At 39.0% G+C, this 25,934-nt stretch overlaps 1 protein-coding gene across 4 annotated transcripts in view; it reads right to left on the reverse strand.

Moving 5' to 3' along the window:
• Nucleotides 1–18,540, reverse strand: part of AIG1 (androgen induced 1) — a gene marked incomplete at both ends in the record, with an annotated part of 218,170 nt that extends 199,630 nt beyond the window's left edge. For all 4 annotated transcript variants that reach the window (XM_084227778.1, XM_084227777.1, XM_084227776.1 and 1 more), the window contains one exon: nt 18,400–18,540. In XM_084227778.1, the coding sequence (XP_084083904.1) occupies nt 18,400–18,540 (141 nt within the window). The remainder of the gene's footprint in view (nt 1–18,399) is intronic.
• Between the last annotated feature and the right edge of the window lie 7,394 nt (nt 18,541–25,934).

Consider the following 25,934-nt stretch of genomic DNA (forward strand, 5'->3'; position numbering starts at 1 on the left):
ACAGAATGCTTCAGTGAACTAAATGGTATATACTCATAAATACAGTCAGAGACTCACCAGTTCAAGGCCTAATGGGCATGGACATTTTACAAAGCAGGAGATTTAACTGTGCTCACCAGTCTTACTGTAGACTCCAAAAATGATTTGTAGGAGAGTTTTTAATTATCATAAGATCCCATACATCTCTTTCACTATACTTCCACATTTTCTCAGTATTTGAGTCTGACACCCACCAAGATGGCAGCATTTTTGAAGGGAAGGTTGTGTATTACTTGTCATTGTGTTACCACAACCTAGCAGAGGGTACATGGTAGTGTACAAAGTGTTTACTGAATGAACAAATCAATTGATAAAAAATGGCCATTTTTTAAATTAAAAATTGGCATACTATATGACTCAGAAATTCTACTTCTCGGTATCTACATGAGGAATATAAAAACACTAATTCAAAGAAATATTCCTTTGTTCATCATAATCATACTTACAATAGCTAAGCTATGGAAACGGTCTTAGTGTCCAAGGACAGAGAAATGAATCAGAAAAATGTGGTACATATATTCAAAGAAATACTACTCAAAAAGATGAACTATTGCCATTTGTGACAACATGGATGGGACTGGAAAGAATAATGTGAAGCAAAATAAGTCAGAAGAGAAAGACAAGCACTGGATAGTCTCACTTACATGTGGAATATGGAGAAACAAAACAAAGGGTCAGTCAAAACTAAACCAATTAGACACCTTTGACATCTGACTTGCAAACCTGAGGCAACCAGAGAGGTGGGGTGGTAAAGGCGGGAGTAGGGGAAAAAGGGGACCCAATGGAACATGGTAGAAGATTATTGGGGCACTGGTAGTGGGCATGGTATGAAAATATACATTTGTAGAGGTTTAAACCTTTAACCACCAAAGCAGATACAACTACGTAAACCAACTTTACCTCAATAAACATAATTTGAAAAAGAATAATGAATGAGTGCTGAGGATGGAGTATATGACTTGACTATAGCTGGCATTGCTGTACGGTATATTTGAAAGTTGCTAAGATTGCAGATCCTAAGTTCTCATCTCAAAAAATATTTTTGGTAACTATACAAGGCAATGGATGTTAACTAAACTTACTGTGGTGATCATTTTACAATAATATGCATGTCAAGTGGTCATGCTGGACACCGGAAAGTCACAGTGTTGCCTATCCTTGGTAGCTCAATAAAACTAGAAGAAAAATGGCTACTTCTTTCATTGCGTTTATGTCGACTTCAAAGGTATTGTTTAGTGAGACTTTCTGAAGGCATAGATTCACTGGGAATGGTCAAAGTTATGCTAGATATTTGTATCTAATGTGTATACAAACCTTCAGGATGCTGGGCTAATATTTTTTAAAAAGTGTCAATTAAGTTTTGTTTCTTTGTTTTAGTGTACTTTTGGCTTTGATGAAAAAATAGATGAGTACTTTTCCACATCTACCTTTATCTCCGCTCACAACTAACATTTATATTTTATTCAAGCCAGATGTCTGTGAACTGGAACAAAAGTAAAGGTGTATGATGGAGACAAAAAATAGCATCAACCACTGTTATTTTATCTAGGGCACTTTTACGTGCAGGGATCAAAATGTTTAAATGAATGCAGTGATGAACGATTAACAACATCTCCCATGGAGTATGATCTATGATCTTTAAAAAATATCCAGACTCCTGAAATAATAGCATTTCCATTTAGCATCTTTTTGGATATTTAAAGCCATTCTTCCAACTGAAAATATTTGCTCGGCCATTAATTCAGTCATTATGTTTTCGATGGTAGTCACGTCTGACAAATCATTCTGGATTCTGTCTTTCTGATTTTCAGGTCAGCATCCCTCATTCTGCCCTCTAAGAATTCTGCTCCCCCACCCCCACCTTATGCAGACCTCTACCTCCTTGAAGCTCTGTTCTAGAAGGACTCATGCCAGTCCTTCCTCATGCCAGAGGAAGCCCATGCTTCCTCTCCCTGACTCTTTCACTTGCTCCTCTTCCCTATAACCAATAACTCCCCACTTGTTGGCTAAGATGGTAGAAGATAAATGAGGAGATTACCTAATTTGAGCAATGCTAGGAGTGCCTGATGTGGACCTCTCTTGCAGACAACTTGAACTTGAACCTACTGAGTGTGTTCTCCAGGATTGTTTTTGAGCACTGGGTTCAGTGGTCTCCAGGATGTCTCTACATGTACCATCCACCATCATATTTTCTCACCTCATTGCCCTCAATAAAAATGAAGTATGAAAGCCAAAAATCTGATATCTCATTTTTATGAACTGACCTACACCTGCTACTTAATGCAGTTCAACATCAATACAAATAAAGAGAGTTATAAAAAAATCAAAACTTCTGGGCCTCCCCGGTGGCGCAGCAGTTGAGCGCTGGGTTATGAAGCTGCCCACAGCCTCTGCAGGGCCAGTTCAATCCCCGGCCACCGGGCGAGGGTCCCACAAAGTTCGCAGACCTCTCCTGCCGTCCGCTGTTCCCCTCAGCAGTGTGTTTCGTCAATCTGCCTGTTCTGCTCCCCGCTCTGGCTCTGGTGAATTCTCTTACCTTCCTGTGCTTCTGACTGTACCCAGTGCTTATATAAATAAATAATCTTTTTTTAAAAAATCAAAACTTCTGATATAGGCATACAGAGATGATACAAAATAAAATCAACCTTTTATAAGTCAGCTTAAATGATGGTAATAAGCTTTCAGTATGACCACAGTATTCTATTCTCCAACAGCACCTTATAGGGACATGTAGTTATTGCTTGCCTTTTAAAACAAAGTGCATAAAGTCAGATCAGAACACTGAGACCTTTTAAAGTTAGTAGGCTTTAACTAACACATCCTCACAATATTGAGGTCAATTATTTCCTAGCTAAATGAATGCTTTTTTCATTTTGTAGATTAATGCTATGGCCAAATGTCATTTCCTTCTCCCCCTTGCTTTCTTCATAAAAAATAATTGATAGTGTTTTCCATTGAAGCGCAGAGAAACAAAATACTGAAATCAAAAGACTATTTTTAATGAAAACAAGAATTCAAACATCTCTGAGACCAAAATCAACAGCCAGGCTCAATGTTCCATACATAGATTTATAAAAGCAAAGGGAAGCCCTTTTCATGTAAATCTTCTGGCCCAGAGGAGCCCTTTGTCAGCTGACATTGGAAGAAACTAACAGCACAAGCAGTGGCAAAAACTAAGCACTAGGAGCCTACGGGTTATATGCCTGAATGTTGAAAGTTTCAACAATGCTGACTGAACCTATAGAAAAAGTCAATACATTTTTAAAACCAGTATGACTCTGGCAAACAAATACAATAATTCAATGGAATTCAACTTTGGTTGAATTTTTTTTCCCAGCTGCCACAGATCTGCCATTAATACACATTTCAGCTCGGCACTGGGTCTCCCAACCAACAAAGCAGGTAAAATTCCACAAATATATGCTTCTAATAAATCATTCTGTCAGCTAGGCAGTAACATTTACATATCACCCTTCCAATTTCTAATCGACTAATCAGCTGCAAGGCCAAATTACACAGTACTGAAGGCAATAAAAAGCACAGACATGTAAACAATATCACAATAGCTCATTGTACTGTCAAGTTTAACCCATTTAGATGTGCTGTTTCTATTTGGATAGAGAAAGCCTCCACGAAAACACAATTTTCATGAAAGACCTAATCAAGCAAAACTAACCAACAGAATATACTGTTTAAGAGTACATATTATTATTTTTTTTTTAAAGATTTATTTTTATTTATTTATACAAGCACTGGGTACAGTCAGAAGCTCGGGAGGGTGAGAGGATTCACCAGAGCCAGAGCAGGGAGCAGAGCAGGAAGAAGGACCCAAGTACACTGCTGAGGGGAGCAGCAGGCGGCAGGGGAGTTATGCACAACATGTGGGACCTTCCTCTGGTGGCTGGGGAGCAGCTGGGGATCAAACCAACGCTGGCGCTGCAGAGGCTGTGGGCAGCTTCACAACCCAGAGCTCAACTGCTGTGCCACCGGGGAGGCCCATAAGTACATATTATTTTTTAAAAGGAACTAATATACACAAGATTCTGGATAGCAGCTATCTCTAGGCAGGAGTGGGAAAGAAATATGATATAGAAATAAACAGTAGCAAAACAATTTAATAATTATGCTCAATAACTTATATGCATTCCTATATTACACTATTTATCTTTAAAAAGTTTTTTGAAGGTCAAATTTTAAAAGTCTCTAATTCAGTTAGAACATGAAGTTTTTATTCAATGGAACCTAACATAGCTCTCCTGGATTATGCAGAGGTACCTACATTCACTGTTACTTGGAAATCCCTTTAAAAGCTCTTTGATGTTTGCAATATTTCTGGCTAAAAAAGTTTATGAAGTTTTCTACAATAGTGACAGCATATAGAAAGTACCAATGACGCACTTTTGATTTTATATTTATCATTTTTTTAAGACAGTATCTTTAGAGCACTCTTAGGTACACAGCAAAATTGAGGGGACAATGACATTTCCCATATACTCCCTGTGCCTTAAGTCTTCTCCATTATTGACATTCTTCATCAGAATAGTAAATTTGTTATAGTTACTGAGCATGCATTGGCACGCACTAATCATGCACAGTTCAACAGTTAATCTAAACACCAAGATTCACTCTTGGTGTTGTATATACTATGGGTTAACAAATATATACTGATAAATATCCATCATCATGGTAACATATTTTTTGCTGTAAAAATCTTCTATGTTCTGTTTATTCATCCCTGCTATGCCCTGACACCTGGCAACCACTGATATTTTTACTGTCTTGATATGTCCTATCATTGGAATCATTAGCCAAAAGGCCAAGAAGCGATGATTGCTTTTGTTTTCTTATTGAAACAAGCTTCAAGTTCATGATGCACTTTGGCCAATATGATGATTGTCCTCTGAGTAAGACAATCAGGAAGGGATGCCCAGGATTTGAGGATAGAGGAAAGAAGGTGAAAGAAGACCTATGCTAACAGAAGATTCAACTAGCTAGGGAAATGTGGTATACCACTGATCAGAACTGATGGCCTACATGACATCTGAGGTCATAAATATCAACAGAACCAAACAGCATACTTCTGTGATTTTCTTTAGCCATAGTCAGCTGCTCAAGTATGAGCGGGTAGGTAGTTAGATTTACTTAGGATTACAGATTTTCTAAGTGATTAACACTGAAGGCAAAAAGGACTGTGGTGGTTATGGGTATGCAGAATGTGCTTATAATGTTGGACTATGAAATTTATGCTAAAAAATCCAAAGGAAATGAGGGGGGCATACAAACTGAGAAAAATTCTACAGCAGAAAAATCCTCCCACCACAAAATAACAGAGCAAAGGCAAGGGAGGTTACATCTGACAGGCATACTCTTAGCAAAAACTGTCACTTTTCCTTTACAATTTAAATCTTCTGATAGTGTACTTAAGGTCACTAATGACTATTTTCAAAATAGCAAATGAAGTCACATCATAATGGCTTCCTATACAAAACAGAAATTGGTTCAAATATGGTTATCACAGGTAAATTATGAGTTTTGCTCAGTTAACATATAAAAAAACAAAAATATTAGTAGAAAAAAATCATTTTAAATTACAATGCCATCTGCCCTCCAGTGAAAATCCAAAGTAGGAATAAAGCAATTGTGTCTAAAGCAATAACATCTATGATACACTCCTATTAACTCTGAATATATTTGATAGATATCCAAGATTAGAATGAAAGATAATCTTTATTATTATTTAAAGACAGAGAAGTTGTTAAGAAAATGGTTTACCAAGTATTAGAATCAATCATATAGTATCTGTTGTATCAATTAGCACAATATTTTAGTATCAATCTTATAGCATCATTAGACCATGCTGATAGTCTGGTGAATACACATAAAATGAAATCTTAGCCCAAGGGAATGACCTTGTGAGGTGTCAAGGTCAAGTTTTACTTCCAATGACTGTAACACAAGTTTCTCTGTCTTCTTTTTAGTTCTATGCTATTTGAAATCACAATTAAAAACAAGGAGAGTTTGAATGCATGAAGTCTTTAAAACAGCTTAGTCATTTAGTCATTCTCATTTTACACAGGCCTAAATAAGACTGAATTTACCTTTGAAACTGACCAATGATAAAAGCATACTAATAAGAACTCTTGTTCTTTTCCATTCCATTGAGGCTTTTGAATGATTTTCTAAAATGTTTTGGTTTCCTCTTGTAAATACCTTTCATTAGTATGCTCTTCTTGTGGGTTTTAATACTCCATTTCCTTTGTTCTGCAATAGTTTTCAATGATTGCATGTAGTTGGTTTTTCTTTTCCTACTTACTCAGCCTGGAACAAGAGCAGAATAGTCTAATACTAGTGATTTGTCAAAAAATAGGACATGTAGATTGATTAGGGGGTTCTTTTACTTAAATTCTGTTCTAGTCCCATACCTATAATAGAATAATAGTTTAGTTTATATGTACAATTCTAACTCATTTTAATAGTGTTACAAGTTTTCATGCAAAGAACCTTTTTTCTATTGAGAAGGAATATTCCCCCTACTCATAGGTTAGTTCTTTGACACTCTAAAAGTAATAAAAGTACATTAAAAAGAAACTATCAAGCTCAGAAAGCACTACTGTTAATATATGCTTGCATATATTTCACCTCCTGGGATGCAATGTGCTTCTCTCAGTCCCTTTCCTACTTCCTGCCCAGTCGTGTTCTGGGTTTTACACTTACTAATCAGGCAACTATTGGGCTCCTATATCAACCACCCTAAGAAATAAGGAAGTTTTTCCAGATAGTCATTCCTGAACCAGTAACAGGAAATAGGTTTCAGTGCTTCAGATTTTATACCAGCAGATATCAGTGACTATCAACTACTTATTTGAAAATGATTTCATGGGACAAATATTCTCTCAGATTCGGGAGCTGGGTTGTTTGTTAATTCTAATTTCTTTTACATTATTATGAAGTTTTATTATGAAGTTTTATCTTTTCCTTTTATATATGTATTTCTCTCATCCCCAATTTTCAAATGAAGAAACTAAGACATAGTGACTTGTCCAAGGAAACAGTCAGAGACAGGACTAGGCTGCAAACTCAGGAAATCTTACTCCAGAGTCTGTACCTATAATTACTAAACTCTCTTTCTGAACATCATACTTAAGTAATTAGTTTCATTCTAAAATGATCCAAATCCTCTCAAATCATAGTTCTTGTCCTTGGTCACAAGTATGTATGTAACAATTAGAATAATAACATATAACATTTGTTCAGTAGCTTGTATGAGCCAGGCCTTTGGGTTATGCAATTGACACACATTATCTCAACTAATCCTCACAACAATTCTATGGGATAGGTACGTATTCCAATTAACAAACAAACAAACAAAAAATAGACCTTAGAGAAGGCAATACATTTATCCAGAGTCAGACATTGGTAGATGGAAAGGTTGGGATTCAAATTCATTCTTATTTCTGAACCCAAGCACTATCTCTTAGGCTTTATGCCTCTATTAAATGAGTATTTAATATGCAGCATATACTTCTTCAATAAATTGACAGTATATTTTGCTAAAAAGTCCTATTTCAAGAATTATCATTTTACATATTCAACTATAAATATCTTGGGTCACAGGGATGTTCTGTCATCATATGCAATTGGTTGCAAATCAGCCTGAAATTTCTGACTCTATTTGTGGTAAGGAAATAAATGCCATAGCTATTCCTATATGCACTTTGGTAGATCTTTGTGCACTATATGAAGAGACTTTTTTACTCTCTGACTTCTGATAGGTTAACTGACAGGAGCCTAACAGAAGGAAGAAAAGAAACTTGGGTTATCTGTTTGATTCCCTCACTCCCTTACGAGTCCCTGCATGCTCAGGCAACAGTGGTAACCTGCCCCTGTTAGCACCCCACAAATTTTGTGTCTAATTTAAGATTACTACCCACTCTTCCTGTAGACCATAACTTTATGAAACTTACTCAAATTACCCAAAAGAGTGTGCCATCTCTTCTTGGCCATGAACCAGGCTGATACCAAAGTGACCTCTTCTGCAAAGAACATATTCCTGTGTGCTTTAGAAGATGTGTAAGTGCAATTACAAAGAAAAGGAGATGCAACGGTCTAACAAATACACTTTCTTCAAACTCCTCATTTGACTTTTTAAATGGGATCTAATAAATCACTCATGACTCAGTTGAAGTATGTTAATGCAAGATGAATGGAATGCACAAGCATTGATGCACAAGCATATGATGAGTGTACATAGAAAGCTATTTTCACTCACTTCACCCATGTTAATTCGATCCTAATTAAGCACTTGAAGATTTATGTTTGGCTCAAGTCTCAACTAAATGTGTCAGGTATAGCTGGGTTTTATAAACAGAGTCAAAAATAACTAGTCACTTAAATTCATGAGGTATGTGGAGACATTCTGCAAGGCATCCATCAGAAAAGATGGTAAGGTTGAAATACCTTCAGTGGTCATGGCATTACTTCTGTATTCATAATGTTAGTAGGAATACAGAGAAATAAACACTAAATATTGGTGTGAAAGTGTAAATTGATTGATTTAAAATTAAGATATTTTCTTAAAACTTTAGTAAGGCAATTTCACCTCTAAAAATTTACCCTTATAGGGTTAAGACACAGCACTATGAAGTTACCACAGCCACTGCAGCATAAGTTCAATCCCCAGCCAGGGAACTAACCCACATGGTGCAGCAGACCTCTCCTGTCTCACCCGCTGCTCCCTTCAGCAGTGTATTTTAGTGGATCCACTTGTTCTGCTCCCCACTCTGTCTCAGAAGAATCCTGTCACCCCCCTGCATTTCTGGCCTGCAACCCCAGTTCTTGTATAAATAAATAAATCTTTAAAAAAATTTAACTTTGTAATCACAGATGTATGTAAAGAGATATCTTTCATATGTCCATGAAGACGATCAATAGAAACACTCACATGAAGGAATACACAGTCTTTAAAAATGATCTGTGGAAAAAAATGCATGATGGCATGGGAAATATTTTTGCAAAATATTCTAGGTGGAAATAAACAGGTATTAAAGTTCCATGAAAGCTACTTCCAGTACCAGCCAAGAGGGAGAAAGTTGACTACAGCCTCTCATTCCCACTGAGGAGAATTGCAGAGTGTTGAAGATAAAGAAGTAAGACACTAATTACCAATACCAGGAATGAAATGTGATGATCACTACAGACCGTATTGCTACAGTAATTTAAGAGAGAAATGCGGAACTTGATGAAATGGACAAAGTCCTTGAAAGACATAAATTACCAAATCTCAAAAGAAAAAGCTAATCTAAAAAGTCCTATATTTGAAATCAACAAAGTTATATTTGTGGTTGAAACTTTCCAGGAGAGAAAACTCTAGGCCCAATGGTTTCCATTCAGAAATTTCACCAAAAATTTCAGAAAGAGATAATACCAATTTTACTTGGTAATGCTGGCCTCCTGGAAGAGGAATGAGGCCAGCATCACCCTAATGTCAAAGTGAAAGAACAACAGAAACAAAAAACTACAGATAATTATTCCTCAGGAATAGAGAGGCAAGATCAACAAATTATTAGTGAATCAAATTCAGTAACACATGAAGAGATAATATATCACATCAAATACATTCACCCCAGAGATGCCAAACTGGTTCAAGATGCAAAAATAAACCAATGTAATTCATCATATCAATGAAAAAAAATCATATACACATATAAATAAATTCAGTTAAAAGCATATGACAAAAATTCAGCATCCATTCATTATTTTTTCAAAAGTCTATCTGGAAATTAAAAATAGAAGGAAACATACCCAAACTGATAAATGACAGGTGTGAAAAAAATCTATAGCAAACATCACATTGAATGATTTGATCCTAACAAAGAAAGAGTGCCAAATAAATGAAACTTATCTTTATACAAAAACCTGTATATGATTTTTCATATTGGCTTTATTCATAATAGCTCAAAGGTGAAAACAACCCAGATGTCTTTTCATGGGTATATGTTGAAACAAATTGAGGTACAACCATACCATAAAAAGATGAACTGCTGATACATGCAACATCTTGGGTAAATCTCCAGGGAATTAGTCTGTGTGGGACGGGGGGGTAGCCAATTTCAAAAATCAAATGTATATGATTCTATTTAGACAACATACTTGAAATTACAAAGTCATGATTTGATGGGTGCCAAGGGTCACAGATAGGGTGGGGGTGAAGGTAGGTGTGGCCATAAAGGAGAATTTATGTAGACAGTCATGCCATGTGCTAGGTTTCCATTTGGTGATGGAACTATTCTGTATCTTGATTGTCTTAGTATCAATATCCTAATTATATTTTACTACAAATATTATAGCACAGTTGTGCAAGAAGTTACCAAAGGAGGAGATAGTGGAGCCTACACAGATCTGTCTGTGCTGTGTCTTATAACTGATGTAAATCAAAAATTATCTCAGGGGCCTCCCTGATAGTGCAAGGGGTTAAGTCTTAACACTATCAAGCTATCATCAGCCACTGCTGCACGAGTTTGATGCCTGGCCAGGGAGATGACCCACATACAGCGCAGCAGACCTCTCCTGTCTCACCCACTGCATCCCTCAGCAGTGTATTTCAGTGGATCTCCCTGTTCTGCTCCCCACTCTGTCTCTGGTGAATCCTCTCACCACAACCTCCCCTCCCCCACACTTCTGGCCTAAACCCCAGCTCTTGTATGCATAAATATATAAATCTTAAAAAAAAAATAATCACCTCAGTAAACATATCCATTAAATACAAAAGGGTTTACAAAAGGCTAATTTTTAAAATTATCACTTATAACACTAATAGAAGTTCTTGTGTATAAATTTAACAAAGTATGTGTAAGAATAAGCCACACGCCCAGGGCCTCCCCGGTGGCGCAGCGGTTGAGCGCTGGGTTGCGAAGCTGCCGGCGACTTCTGCGGCGCCGGTTCGATCCCCGGCTGCTCCCCGGACACTGGAGGAGGGTCCCACATGGCGCGCAGACCTCTCCTGCCACCCGCCCGCTGCTCCCCTCAGCAGTGTACTTTGGTCCTTCTGCCTGCTCTGCTCCCTGCTCTGGCTCTGGTGAATTCTCTCACCCTCCCGCGCTTCTGACTGTACCCAGTGCATGTATAAACAAACAAATAAATAAATAAAACATGCCTCTATAAAAAAAAAAAAAGCCACACGCCCAACAATGAAAGAAAGATCTAAACAAATAGATACACCATGTGAATGAATAGGAAGAGGAAATATTGTTAAGATGTAAGTTTACTCAAATTAATACTGATGTATGTAAATTAGAAAAAATGATAAAAGCCTTATGTATACATTAAACTTGTTTTAAAGAAAAATATATCTGAGATGGAAAAGACAAAAATACTAACATTAGTGTTTCTGAGTGATATATATTCTTCTCTGTAATTTTAAAATAAGCTTACAAAAAAGATGATTTTCCTGAAATCAAACTATATACATATCTCTGCAGACTGACTCTGTATGCTTCTGTGTGTGTATGAAGTCCTGAAATAAATACAATTTTGAAACAATAGAATGTTGAGAGGCACTGAAAATTAGGGAGAATTAAGATGGAATATATTTTCTCCCTATGGTTCCTACATTGTACCAATTTTCTACAATTTCATGCATTGCTTTTGAAATTAAAATTTTTACTTACAACACAGCCATACAGGTCTCCATATGAAGGGACTAGACTATTGTCTGCTAAATTTTTAGAATTCCTGTAATGAACACATCCCATTTTCTCAAGATTGAAAATGACAGTATTCTGGTCACTTTGCAAATTCAAGCAATTTCTCTGTTTTCTCTTGAGTAGCCCCTATTTTGATCAAGCCTGTTGAAGATACCTCCCTTATCTTGCTCCACTCCACAGTGGATCTGATCAAGGGGGGGTCTCTCAGAGTTGTGTGCTCCCCATACTATGGCAGGACCACCCTACTGCCAATGTGAAATGCTCTTTTTAATGGTCTAGCTACAGGCGGCCAGACACAAAAGAAAGCTGTGTTGGTACAGAATCCGAACCAGTAAGATTTTCCCAAGCCTGCTTGAATCACAGGAACATCTGATTCAATATGGAAAATTGTACTATTGTTCACGCTTCCACAGAAACATGACATTTCAAGGGAACTCAGAGAAACAAATGAAAACCCTCAAGAGCAGCTACCAATTTTGCTAAATGTTATACCAGACTTGGGGGATGGCAGGGCTGGGGAAAGAAGTGACCTCAACCAGTGGTCAGATGACTGTGTAATAACAGTTGCAACTAAGAAAGAGGATGGTGATTCTATCATCAACTCTTTTCCCCATTCTGACAAGACCAGTCTCTGTTTCATGTTTCATCCAAAAGAAATACTTTCAAGGAAGGTGGAGAGGATTCTATACAAATTATTACACTCACCATTTTCCCCCCAGGTAAGGAAAAACCATTACTTAATCCTTAGCTTTAGTGCCACATATTAGGGTCAAGTGTGATTGTACTGGAAAAAAAAAAAGTGCATTTTCACCCTCTTGATATAATACCCACACACAAAAAAAACTACCTAATTTTGTTCACTGAGTGTTCAGTGAACTGCTGGCCTTCTCATGGCAGTCTGTGGCTTTGACTGGCAAAGCTTAAGTACTACAGTTACATAATGACATACAGAATCTCAAGATATTTTATTTCTGATTTAGAATTAAGCCATGAGCTAGAGTCAAGAATGTATTTTATAATAAGTATATAAGTAAATATAAGACAAGCTCAAATGTATTATACAGTATACTTAAGCAGTTTATTCTGCCTTTTGAACATTTTTTAAATGTCAAAAATTCCTAGTATGTCTAAAAGCAAAAAATATATCCTCCAGGTATATTTGACCATTTCCTGCTCTTTGAACACCCCAAGCTTTTCCACATCTAGGCCTTTATTTATCCTGCTCCCTCTGTGGTTTTCTTAAATTCTTCTGCAATAGGGATTTAGATAAAAATAAGTACTTAGATTATATTACCTTAAACCTCTACAAAAACCTTTACCCAGTCAAAATAAAAGACCATGTTTGACTTTTGTACAATCACGATATAAGAAATATCAGCTATATGAATATTTCTATCTATTCTGCTAAACACCAATCAAAGGCATAAATCTAATATACTACCGGTGTTCTTGGTATGGTGATTTAAGTTATAAAAACCTTGAAAAAAATCAGTGCTTGGAAAGAAGCATATATTTCCTAATAAATGGCTATGTTTCCTTTATTATGACACTAAGGACAAGGCAGTCAAATATGTACGCCTTTTCACCTTGGTTACCCTGAAGATTAGCTAAATTTGTCCTTCAAGTGCATGAAATAACTTCTCCCTGGTGCCTAATACATAATTTTTCTTTTTTTTAAGTTGTAACTTTTTACATGTTTTTAATTACATTGTTAGCAAAAGTCACCTTAAATATATAGTTAATAGAATTAATATATTGAGACTGTGTCCTACAAACCATTTTAGATGAAATTATGAATCGAAAGCACTGTGGCCTAGAGAAGTATTTATCACACTAGAATGCACAGAAGAATCTCCTAAAGATTTTGCTAAAGTTTAGCATCTGATTCAGGAGGTCTGGGTGGGGCTGGAGGTTCCACTTTTCCAACAGGCTCCCAGAAAAGGTCTATCCTGCTGGTCCTCAGGCCACACTTTGAGAAGGAAGGGCTTTAATAATACTCTACTAATGTGTGAATGAAAAGTCAGTACAAGAGAAATAGTGAGCTCAATAGAACCCTGCGACATGACAACTCTCAAACTGGGGAGTCCCATTAGCTAGAGCAAATGGGGTACTCATCTTGTTTTTTCTATCTTTAAAAAGCAAACCATCTTAAATCCAACATCTATTAATTTACCTATTAATTTAGTTTTTAATGACCAATGTCCAGTTCACATTTTTCAAAGAAGTTGATTCTGTTTTGTGTGTTAGATATTCAACCATATATATTTGAAGAAAGTCTTGGTTGATGTATTTCAAAAATCCCTCTATTTTTTAATGTTTTAAGAAGAAATAGAACATTGAAAATTTGGGAAGCTGCCATATACCCAGATGATTATTAAATATCTATTATACTCCAGTGCTATTTTGAGGTCTTAATATACAGTTGCCTTTTTTTTCATACACACACTCAAACGCACAGATACACTTTTGTATATATACATATATATGCTGCTTTTATTCTGAATACTCATTTTTATTATCCTTGGAGACAATTATTATGTAACTTGAGGAATTATCCTTAGTGAATAAATGTTCGAATCTGCATCATTTGAAGAAAATTCATTTGCTGTGATGTTGGTTAAGGAAATAATTTGAACATCAGCTTAAATTTTCTTTCTTCCCAGCTTATTTCCTGTTAGGAGTATTCTTTCTCCTGGCAAGGCATGTTGTATATAGCAATATTTAAATTGCTTCATGGTAAGGAAAAGACCTAGCTTTTCCAAAGTTGTTTAGTTTTATAGATGGTCATATCATCCATTGTTACATCTATGTCCCTTCTGCAGAGTTTAAGAGATAAAATAGGCAAAAATCTGTATTTTAGTTAAGGGTAAAATTAAAAAGTTATCTAATATATATAAAAAACCAGGTTGAATCACTACGTAAGTACAACATTTTTTTTTTCTAGGTTAGCGAATTTAAAGCCAAGGATACTCATTTTCTATTGCTGCTGTAACAATCTGCCATAAATTCAGTGGTTTAAATGACACACATATGCTATTTTATCATTCTGGAAATCAGAAATCCAAAACAGGTCTCACAGGGCTAACCAAGATATCATAAAGGCCATGATACTTCTGGAGGCTCAAGGTGAAACTTTCCTTGTCCTTTTAACTTTGAGATACCTCCTTCATGCCTTGGCTCTCAGCCCCTTCATCCATCTTCAAAGCCAACAATGTCATATTTCTGTGATATCTTTCATGTTCTATCTTCCTCTGAGTCTTCTGCTCCCTCCCTTTTAAGAACTCCTGTGATTACACTGGCACCACCTGAATAATTCAGAATAATCACCCTATTTTCTTTTCTTTTTTTTTTTTTTTTAAGATTTATTTATTTATTTATACAAGCACTGGGTACAGTCAGAAGCGTGGGAGGGTGAGAGAATTCACCAGAGCCAGAGCAGGGAGCAGAGCAGGCAGAAGGACCGAAGCACACTGCTGAGGGGAGCAGCGGGCGGGTGGCAGGAGAGGTCTGAGCGCCATGTGGGACCCTCCCCCGGTGGCCAGGGAGCAGCCAGGGATCGAACCGGTGCAGCCAGGCTGCGGGCAGCTTTGCAACCCAGCGCTCAACTGCTGCGCCACCGGGGAGGGCCCAATCACCCTATTTTAAAGTTAACTTATTGGCTATCTCAATTCCTTTTTGCCATATAACACATTCACAGATTCTAGACATCTTTGGAGTCCCATTAGTCTCCTCTCACACCAAAACAGCACTCAATTTCCAGTTCCATACTTGAATTTTTTGAAGCACTTTAGTTCCCTTCCAGATTTTCAAGGCTAGGGAAAGAAGCTGTTTGGTAATAACAAAGTAAGTTTACTGACAGCAACAGCTTGAGTTTCAGATTTTAACCAGAGCTCCAACTCTAAGATGACCCTCATGCTTAAAGAGAGATATGGATAGAGCTGGGCTGGTCACTGCCACATCATCATCTGCTCTTGTATACATTTAACCTGAGATTCCCGGCCTATGTTCTGGTAAACTGATGCCATAGAACATGGAATTGGACTGTGGCCACTAGAATGTATTCCCTGACTCTGCAATCCAAGTTAGCTATAAAGAAAAGCCCTTCTCATTAAAATTTTAAGAAGCTAAACTCTCTTTCAAAACTACTCTAATAAGCTTAGAATTATTAAAAGATTAGAATTACAAGGCACCAATTATACATTCTATATCATTTTTAATCATTAAAAACCTTGAAAAGTCAAACATTTTAAAAAGTTACAAGTTAACTAAAAAGTTAAGTTATAATAGTTTAATTTTCCCATGCTATTGCTAGGGATTGACAGGTTGGTTGTTTTAACACCTGTACAAGGCATAAGCTCTAAAGACTGTAAACTTCTAATAATAATAATAAGTAAAAAAAAACTTCGACTATTTTTATGAATATATTTTTGAAATGCTTTCTCACAGAAACTCCTGGTTAATGCTAACTATTATGTTCTAATCAAGAGCCACCAAGAGCAAAAATTCTGAAGGGGCTGAATCCTCTATACCACTGTATTCTAAATAAGAGACAAAGTAAAAGTTTCAAATTTGAATTTGTGCCCCAAATTCTGGTAGCCAAGAGTCTGTTTATGGTGATTTAGTATTATTTAAGATACATAATTCCAATCATCAAGTGTTATATAAATACAAGCCATCTGATAGTTTAAAGAGTCAAATTGCTATATTTCATGTCAAGTAAAGGTTATGAAAAATATATTATTTCATGTGAGACTTGTAAGGCTCACACAGTAAGCAAAGCTAACTGAGAAGTAGTTATCTTTTCTGGGTAAACCAATACTGGTCTGGGCGGACCAATTTCTACCCCTCTCACCTGCTGACCCCTAAGCTACCTAACACTTTGCTGCTCTGAGAACTGTTTATAGTCCCTGTGGCTCTGGTGGGGTCACCACCAACTATTTAGCTCAGTATTGCTCCTTGGCAACAAGTGAATGGACCGACCACCTCTAACTGAGGTCTAGCAGAGGAATGAGATAAGGCAGTGACCTCAAAGGAATTTTATTCACCTTGTTCCTGAAAGAATTTTGAAAATCTACTCACATGTTTTTCAGTAACATCTAAACACTAAGTTTGACTTTTGAAAATGAGATGTGATTTAGAATTTTCTGATTCATATTTATCAGAAACTCAGGGGTGCAGATTTAGCTCCATTGATGGCAAATGTCCATGATAAACATCATTGGCAGAACCAATTCTCACTGACAAGCCAATCGACCCAATAAGACTTTGTGAAAACAACTCTAACTTCATCGTTCAATCAAACATGAAGGTAATCCTAGTGACAACTATGTTTTGACTGTCAAAAGGAACAGATTAATACAGTACAGAGTCTGGTCATGTGCTCCTCTCACATGAATGGGAAGCAAGGAAAACTGGCAGACATCACCCACCATCAGTGGCGGATCACTTTCAATAAAAAAAAAAAGAGAGAGAGAGATGGAAGATGAGCATCTGAAAATTGAAACCCTTGAAACACTCTATACCCTGGGAAATCTTGTGTGGCCCAGGTTCTGTGCACATGAAAGGAACTTAAATTCCTCTCTGAAAGCATCAAATATAATACAAATACAAGATGGTATTTCTAAGCAAAACCCCTGTGAGTATATTTCTTAAACCAGGTATCATGTTCTCTTGATCAAAATGGAAGATCATTTTGATCTTGTGCAGCCAAGCTGGTATATGATCTTGGACAGACAGTTCTAGCATCCTAGGAACTGATGCTACATTTTCTCTAGTCCCTAGAACTGGACAATTTAGCTTTCACTCTCTATCTCTATTTGATCATCATTCAGTGTGTCTGACCCAGTAAATGAATTACTTTCACCCTGAAGTTCCTAACTTCCACCCTATATATCATCATGATCCTCAGGCTGAAGCTTCGATTCTCTGGCCCTTTTAGTACCAGGAATGGACAAATATTTTTAAAAAGGTAACCAAGAAATAATTTCAATTGCCTAGGTCCAAGGCCAACTGAGGAGTTGCTTATGCAATGACTGAAAATGTTCACGTGGGTAGACAAAGACTACAAAGCCCTACGGGAATGCATTTTGAAAATCTCTCTCCCCAGTGGTTTGGGGGCGTTGGGAGGAGTTTGGAAGTAAATCACTGACAATGGGGAAAAACAGACGCAAAGAAGACTTTATTAAATGCTTTCTCTTCTTTATCAGGAAGATTTTGGTCCTTTCAGAGGCAGTACCAACTAATTTGGCAATACCCAGCTCCCTTCTGTTGGAACTTGATCCCACGGTGGATGTTCTGGCAAGCACCTTGTGCGTGAAGGTGAAAGGGTCAGAGTTCATTCTTGATGAAAGGTCGTCGATCTGTTTGCTTAGTTGAGAATCTTCCAGTGTCACCTCTCAGAAGCAGATCTGTGTTCCCCTCCAAACAGCCCACCACCGGCTGCGCCCCACCTACACACGTGCCCCAGCTACCAGGCACCACTGGGTGGTTCCGAAGATGCTGCCACGGAGGCAGCCAGGCCTTTAGATGCAACCACTGCGGAAGAGGCGAGGAACCGGGTAGCTGCTGGAGGCGCGCACGCGCGCAGGTGCTCGTGCGCCCACAAATACACACAGGGTGGGGTGCAGGGAGGGCGGGGGAGGGAAGAGTATGGCCTTACCAGATCAATGAACGTCAGGAATTTCCAGCTCCCTCCGTAGGTCTGATGCGAGGGCATTTCGATGGCCTTGTAGTTGCACAGGATGGAGCAGTAGGACAGCAGGATGGCCACCCGCAGCACCTGACAGGGGACGAGCGCCATGTTCCCCCAAGGCCGGGCGGGCCAGGCGGCGAGGAGGGCGGGCCGGAGGCGCGGGGCGCGTAAGGGCGGGCGCCGTGGGAAGAGGGGCGCGGCCGGCGGGGGGCGGGGCGGGGCGGGGAGGGGCGGCGGGTGCGCCCCGAGGGACCCGCGCGACCGCGAGCGCCGGGCGACCTGCGCGGGCGGGGCGGCGTCGGCGGGCAGTCCCGGCGGCCCGGGCCCGGAGCCGTGGCGTCAGCTCTGTCGTCATCCTCGTCATTCTGCCCTGGACTTCGCGGGTCCGGGGGGACGCGGCCGGGGGAGCCCCGCAGGCGCCCCGGGAGGGTGGGCGTTCGGCCTCCGCGTGCGCCCGGGGCTGGAAAATGCTCGCGGAGCTGCGGAGCCGTGGCCTGTGGTTCTGGCCTGGGCGAGGCCAGGCGGGGGCGAGGGCCAGACTGGAAACCTGCCGTGAAGGAGGTGACCTCAAGGTCAACACTTTCCAGCCCGGGGAACTGAGGCAGAGCTCCTTGGGGTAGTGGCTGGTGGCCAAGTGGGGTGCTCTGAGCCTAGGGGCGGGTGCAGGCGTGAACCTGGGGTGTAAACCTCCAGCCCGTCGTCTCTGAGTGGTTTGCGTTATATTGGACCCCACTGGGTATTTCCGTAGACTGCTGCTAATTAACCTGAAATCCCCTTATAAATTCTAGTCCAGGGGACACACTGCCTTGCATTTATTCACAAGGGAGGTAATAAATATCCTGTCGATATATAAGAAAACAAGACATTGAATTTTCAACAGTTTATAGATAAAGTTTTTAAAGATGGATATGGCAGACAACTTTCTGCTTCTTAAGATAACATACAGCTTAAAATGAATCATTGTGAGTTGGAATGTTAAATCTGTGTGGGAAATTTAATACTAATTTTTTGAGGGTTAAACTGGTGTTGCCCTTTGGCTTATTTTTTTCCTACACTACAATCCAGGGTTGAATGGAAGGAAAATAAATATAAACTTAAGCTTCCAGTAAATGTTGTCACACAAGTTGCATCAGTCTGTGGGCAGCAATTTTTTTTTTTTTAAATCATGATCACATTTCAGCCAACCAAGATGTAGGGTCAGACTGAAAAGTCCACATAGGTATTTCCTGTGTGTCCATTTAAAACAGGTGCCCTCTCCAAATAGTCTCTGAGTCAGAGAATGTGTGTTGAGGGGGCAGGGGAAGCAGAGTGTTAGAGGTAAAATGAAAGTGGCAACTCATGAGTACTTTCCTGATCTTTTCTATTTTTTTGTTTTTGTAGTTATGATAATAGACATTGATGTCACAAAAATCAAGATAATGCCAAAATCCTTCTTGAATAAAGTTATTGACAATTTGCTTTATCTTATCTTCATGTAAAATGTGGGTCAATCTTTAAATTGTGTATTCATGCTATATGCCCAACTGTTGCAAAATTTAAAAATTGGTACTCCTGAAAACCTACTTTGCTAAGATCTTAATAAAGTTATATGAGTTGATTTATGTTTTGTTTTGTTTGCAGGGGAAGCAGACATTATTGCTAAAAGACTGAGATTGTCTTTGCCAATGATTTATTTAACATAGATTCACTGTCAGATAAATAATCTATAATAATAACATTTCAAGTCAGTAGCATACAGGATAATATCTCTTATCTAGTCAGTACAGAAAGAATATAATCCAAACTAAGAATGGATTGCTTATGGTGTTTTTCCAGACAGAAGGGAGATGAAAGAAACAAAGTCCATATTTAGTTGAGGTTTACCTTTCTACAAGTTGGTACTGGGGAGAGTCAGTGCTTTCAACTGATAGCTTAGCTCCCTCCCTGCTGCATTACAGAGCTAGTGGGCATAGACACCACATTGGCAGGCATGACAGTCTGCTATGAAGGCACAGTTACAAGGCTTGAGCTCCTACTTGAAAAGAGTAGCTTGCCCAGGCAAGAAACAGACAATGCACAACTGTCTGCAGGAGTCTCTCATCAAGACAGGAGCGAGTGTCTCTAGATCTTCCTCAGACTGCTGCTATTTAAGTCAGCAAATAGTAGCCTTACCCAGACTGTGCATTCTAAATAAGTCCTCACACTCTTTGGATCTTTAAAGTTAAAAATGACAGTCACGTGATGGATGCTGTACATCAGTGATGTACTTTGCTCTTGTCAAGCACTCAATAGCACAGTTTAGCTGACAGCATCCTGCATATTTCTATATTGATAAGAAAGTCTTAACAACCAACATTAAAGTAATTTCATCAAAAAAAAAATTAAGTTCAAACCACAAATTACTTTCAAAACACAAATTTGTTTTGGAACTAAATAACATTATACCACAATGTACTATTATAAACGTTTGATATACCCTGTCTACCTTGCATTTTAGAAAATGATTAATATGACTCCCTGTCCCTATCACAACAAATATACTATTTTCATGCAGGCATTTTTTTGGTAGTCACTTTCTCAATAAATAACTATAGCACTGAAGAGCTTTGGGTATATTCTAATGAGTTTGCTTTGTTATTTTGTGATTTGCTAAACATGATAAATTTTGTGCCTTTCTTCACGAATAAAAACATTTGCATAAACCTCCATTCAAAGATTTTATGAGACTGTCAGTCCACAATTTTTGCACTTCATTATAAGTATATATCAACATGTCCTAGTGACTCTGTTTGCTTTTTAAACCCCATCTAATAGTCATGTTTTAAAGGTATCTTTAAACACCTTTACCTCTGCACGAGATTGTGCTTTTTTAATATAAAAAATACAATGGAGGGCCTCCCCAGTGGCGCAGCGGTTGAGCGCTGGGTGGCGAAGCTGCCCGTGGCCTCTGCAGCGCTGGTTCAATCCCCGGCTGCTCCCGGTCAACGGAGGAGGGTCCCACATGGCGCGCAGACCTCTCCTGCCTCCCGCTGCTCCCCTCAGCAGTGTACTTCGGTCCTTCTGCCTGCGCTGCTCCCCGTTCTGGCTCTGGTGAATTCTCTCACCCTCCCGCGCTTCTGACTGTACTCAGTGATTGTATAAATAAATAAATAAATCTTAAAAAAAATACAATGGAGTTATTATTGCTCTTAAAATTTCATTCAGTCAAAGGCAATCCCTTTCTAGTGAATTCTAATATAATTCATTGCTGCGCATTTACAGGATGATTTTACATTTAAATTAGAGCATAATGCTTTCATTGTATAGAAGATGTAGCTGCATGTCACTTTTTAATTTTTTATTTTACCATACAGTTACTGGGGATGGAAAGAGTCTTATTCTGGGCCTCCCTGGTGGCGCAAGGGGTTAAGACGCAACCTATGAAGGATCCGCAGCCACTGCAGCACGAGTTCGATCCCCAGCCAGGGAGCTAACCATATGGCACAGCAGACCTTTCCTGACCCTCCGCTGCTCCCCTCAGCAGTGTATTTCAATCAGTCCACCTGTTCTGCTCCCCACTCTGTCTGGTGAATCCTCTCACCTCCCACACCTGTGGCCTGTACCCCAGTTCTTGTATGCATAAATAAATAAATCTTTTTTAAAAAGAAAAAAAAAAGAGTCTTGCCCATGGAAGCATGTTTCCCAATTGAAGATGGCAGGACCTTCTTTTAGTTTATAGTTACATTAGTATTCTTTGTTTGTTAATGCCTATCTGAGAGACTGGCCATTTGTGACTATATCAGTAAGAACTTTAACGCAGCCTTTACAGGGCTTAAAGATACTGTTGAAGTTCTTCTAAAAATCAACACGGACTTTTTATTTATTTTTGGAGGGGGTGTGTGATATATTGGTGATGATAATCCCTCTGTATCCTAAGACACCAACTTCATACAGCCATGGGTCTTTGTTTAAAAATTAAGGGGAGACTTGTGTTTACCATATCCTTTTGCTATGCAATATTTAGGCATTTTTTTTGGTTCTGGGTTCACATTAGATCAACACTTTCTAACCATATCAATACATTTGGACAAATCACTTTTTCAACTTCATATTTGAAATGTGACACTTTGAGAAGTTCAAAAAAAATTCCCTAGGTATTACAGAAAAGATGCCTTTTGATTGTTTATTTTTCTTCGTTATAAAGGTAATATGTTCATGATATTGACATAGGACAGTTTAGAAAAAAACTATTTTCACCACCCAAAGAAAATGCCATAAGCAGGGCCTCCCTGCTGACACAGACAGTTGAGCGCTGCGCTGTGAAGCTCTCTGCAGCCTCTGCAGTGCCAGTTTGATCCCTGCCAGCCTAAGCCTCAGAGCAACCCACATGGCGAGCAGACCTCTCCTGTCTCGCCCGCTGCTCCCCTCAGCAGTGTATTTCATCGGTCTGCCTGTTTGGTTCCCCGCTCTGGCTCTGGTGAATTCTCCCACCCTCCCGCGCATCTGGCCTGTACCCTGGCTCTTGTATAAATAAAATAAATCTTAAAAAAAAAAAAAATACTACAAACATTTTAGCCTCTACCTACCAGTCTCTATAATACATACTTGACAGATTTTTTTTTTGCTTTAAATTTGGTAAGATATTCCCTTATTATTTAAAACTCTCTGTAAATATCATGTTTCATAATTGTGTAATGTGGCATAATATCAGCATACATTTTATTTAAAATTTTCTCTGTTTGGGAATATTTAGGTTGTTTTATTATTATAAATACACTACATTTTGAATTGAAAATGGTCCTTTTTAAGGACTGTTTGTAACTCACACCAGTGAAGAATGTCCCCTTTTATCGTTTGCATATATTTTTTTCTCGCATGTCTAAGTGAGGTGAGGTGCCTCTTCTGCCTTAGGATTGTTGAGAAATATTAAGATTTAAGTAGGAGAAACTGGAAAAAACCATTTTGTCCAACAATTGATGCTCATTACAGATTTTTTAAGTTGCTTTAGATATGAAATAATGTCAATGTAGTTAATTAGCTGGATTTCTTTCCTGCTAATCAGAAGAGTTATTTTTTACAGATCCAATGAGCAGCAGCTCCTGGTATTAGTGCTGATGGTACTGGTTGCAAGTTTTCTCTGACTTCAAAATGGGTGTTTTTGCTTACGAGATTTTGGAATGTCAAGGATTCTTTTTTTTTTTTGTGGGACCCTCACCGGTGGCCAGGGATCGAACTGGCGCTACAGAGGCTGCGGGCAGCCTCGCAACCCAGCACTCAAACACTGCACCACCAGGGGAGGCCCGGAATGTCAAGGATTCTTTAGAGAGTCACGGGAAGGTTTTTGAAAATGTAGTGTTAAGATAAGGGTGTGTGCAGGACAGTTCTCATACAGATGTAAAACACCCTCTCACTCCCTCGATCTGTCAATCTGCACTTGGCAAAGCTACTCATCTTGCTTGCAGTTCTCATCTTCTGGTGCCTAAATCCAAACCCAATTTGTCCGGTGGGACTCAATGTAAGTCCACTTTGACTTGATGTTGGATGGGCTTTTCCTACCCTGAAACATCCTCGGGGTTGGCTTATACTGTTGGTTCAGATTCCAGATGTGCTCATTTTCCTTATTATTTCTGTCTCAAAACTGCTCCCTCTTCAGAATCCCTAATCTCTGGAAACAGCACCAGTGATCTACATTAGAGGAGACAGATGGCCTGGGAGTACCAGTCTCTTAATGGTGCTAAAATCACCCTCTATGTGTGACAATTTGAAGGTTATCCACTTAACAGAATTCTCAGGGAGGATACTGTGTTCTTAGAAGAAACATTTTCATAAACGACTTTGGTGGATGGGATGATGGTGAGAGAGACCTCCTAAAGTATTCTAGAACAACAGTAAATTGTTCTAAATGTCTTCTCTGTCAGGGCAGTTGCAGAGCTTTGCTTTGCTGAATGCAGTCTAAGAGTTTGGAGTGGAACTAAATTGCTCTAAGCCGTAGGGAAGAGGCAGACACCACCTCAAGGGTGTCTCTCTCCTTCATTACCTCCAGTCTCTATGCCACAAATTGTAAAACTATGCCAGGGATCTAAAATTGAGTTCCTAAGGAGGCCAAACATATATAATAATTAGTTAAAGCTAGATATGAGGTAGTAGGGCCTGGTTGGCTGTATGCAGAAATATTGTACATGCCCTACATAAATGTATTTTAATTCAACTTTAAAAAAATGCATTAGTGAGCAGGCTGCAGGTTGGGATTTCTGCATTATCTTTTTGGAAGAGTACCATGTTAACATCTAGCCTGGGGTGCCCCAAAAACTCAATCAGGTCTGCTTCTAAATCATGCTCATTCCTCCTTTCTATCTATAAAAGTAAAATGTCCTTGGGCCTCCCGGGTAGCGCAGCGGTTGAGCGCTGTGTTGCGAAGCTGCCCGCAGCCTCTGCAGCCCCGGTTCGATCCCCGGCTGCTCCCCGGCCACCGGAGGAGGGTCCACTCCCCTCTCCTGCCGCCCGCTGCTCCCCTCAGCAGTATACTTCGGTCCTTCTGCCTGCTCTGCTCCCCGCTCTGGCTCTGGTGAATTCTCTCACCCGCCCGTGCTTCTGACTGTACCCAGTGCTTGTATAAATAAATAAATAAATCTAAAAAAAAAAAAGTTAAAAAAAAAAAAAGAGTAAAATGTCCTTGCCTTAACCCATCACCTTAATCTTTGAAGCAGGAAGGAAGAAAACTGGCCAAGGGTATAGGGATATTGATACTTAGAGAAAATTTCTACAACTTACCATACAGCACTTCTGTTTACACTTTTATCAGTCAGCTATATTCTACGTGGGCAAAGCTAGGGCGGCTACCTTGATTGGGGTGGCCCACCCCCAAATCAAGGCTCCATTAGTCTGAAATGGGTTTGTTATATCCCCAAAAAAAATATGTTGAGGTTCTACTTTCCTATACTTAAGTAAATGGCTTTATTTGGAAATAGGGGTAATGGCAGATGTGGTTCTGAGGAATACCTCACACCAGCCTGTGGTTGGTACTCCAGGATGCCTCGTGTCCTTATAAAAAGGCAGAGACATTGAGAGAAAACCCCAAGAAGATGGAGACAAAGGCTGGAGTTATGGCGAACCCTGCAACACCAAGGATTCCCCAGAACTAGGAGAAAGGCTGGTGCAGACCCTCCCAAGCAGGCCTCAGAAGGTACCAACTAGGCCTGTATCTTGAATTCTACCAGCCAGACTGTCAGGTACTGAAAATCTAGTGTGTTAAATCATCCAATATGTACTACGTTGTTCATGTCAGCCCCAGAAAATGAAGACAAAGGAGAAAACAGACATTGGGGGACCACTAATATCAGATATATGGTCCAATTCTGGGAATTCAGTATTTCTCAAATCTGAGCCTTCCTTTATGTTTCTACTGCTGTTGTCTTTTTTAAAATTTATTTATTTATTTATATATTTATATTTTACATCATTGTTCATTTTTGTACAATATTTCTTTCTCCTCTCAGGTGTAGATCCCTATGGGTTGCATCACCCTGTCACCCTTAACACTTCCA

The sequence above is a fragment of the Talpa europaea genome (assembly GCF_964194135.1).
Source record: "Talpa europaea genome assembly, chromosome: 2".
Classification (NCBI taxonomy): Eukaryota; Metazoa; Chordata; class Mammalia; order Eulipotyphla; family Talpidae; genus Talpa; species Talpa europaea.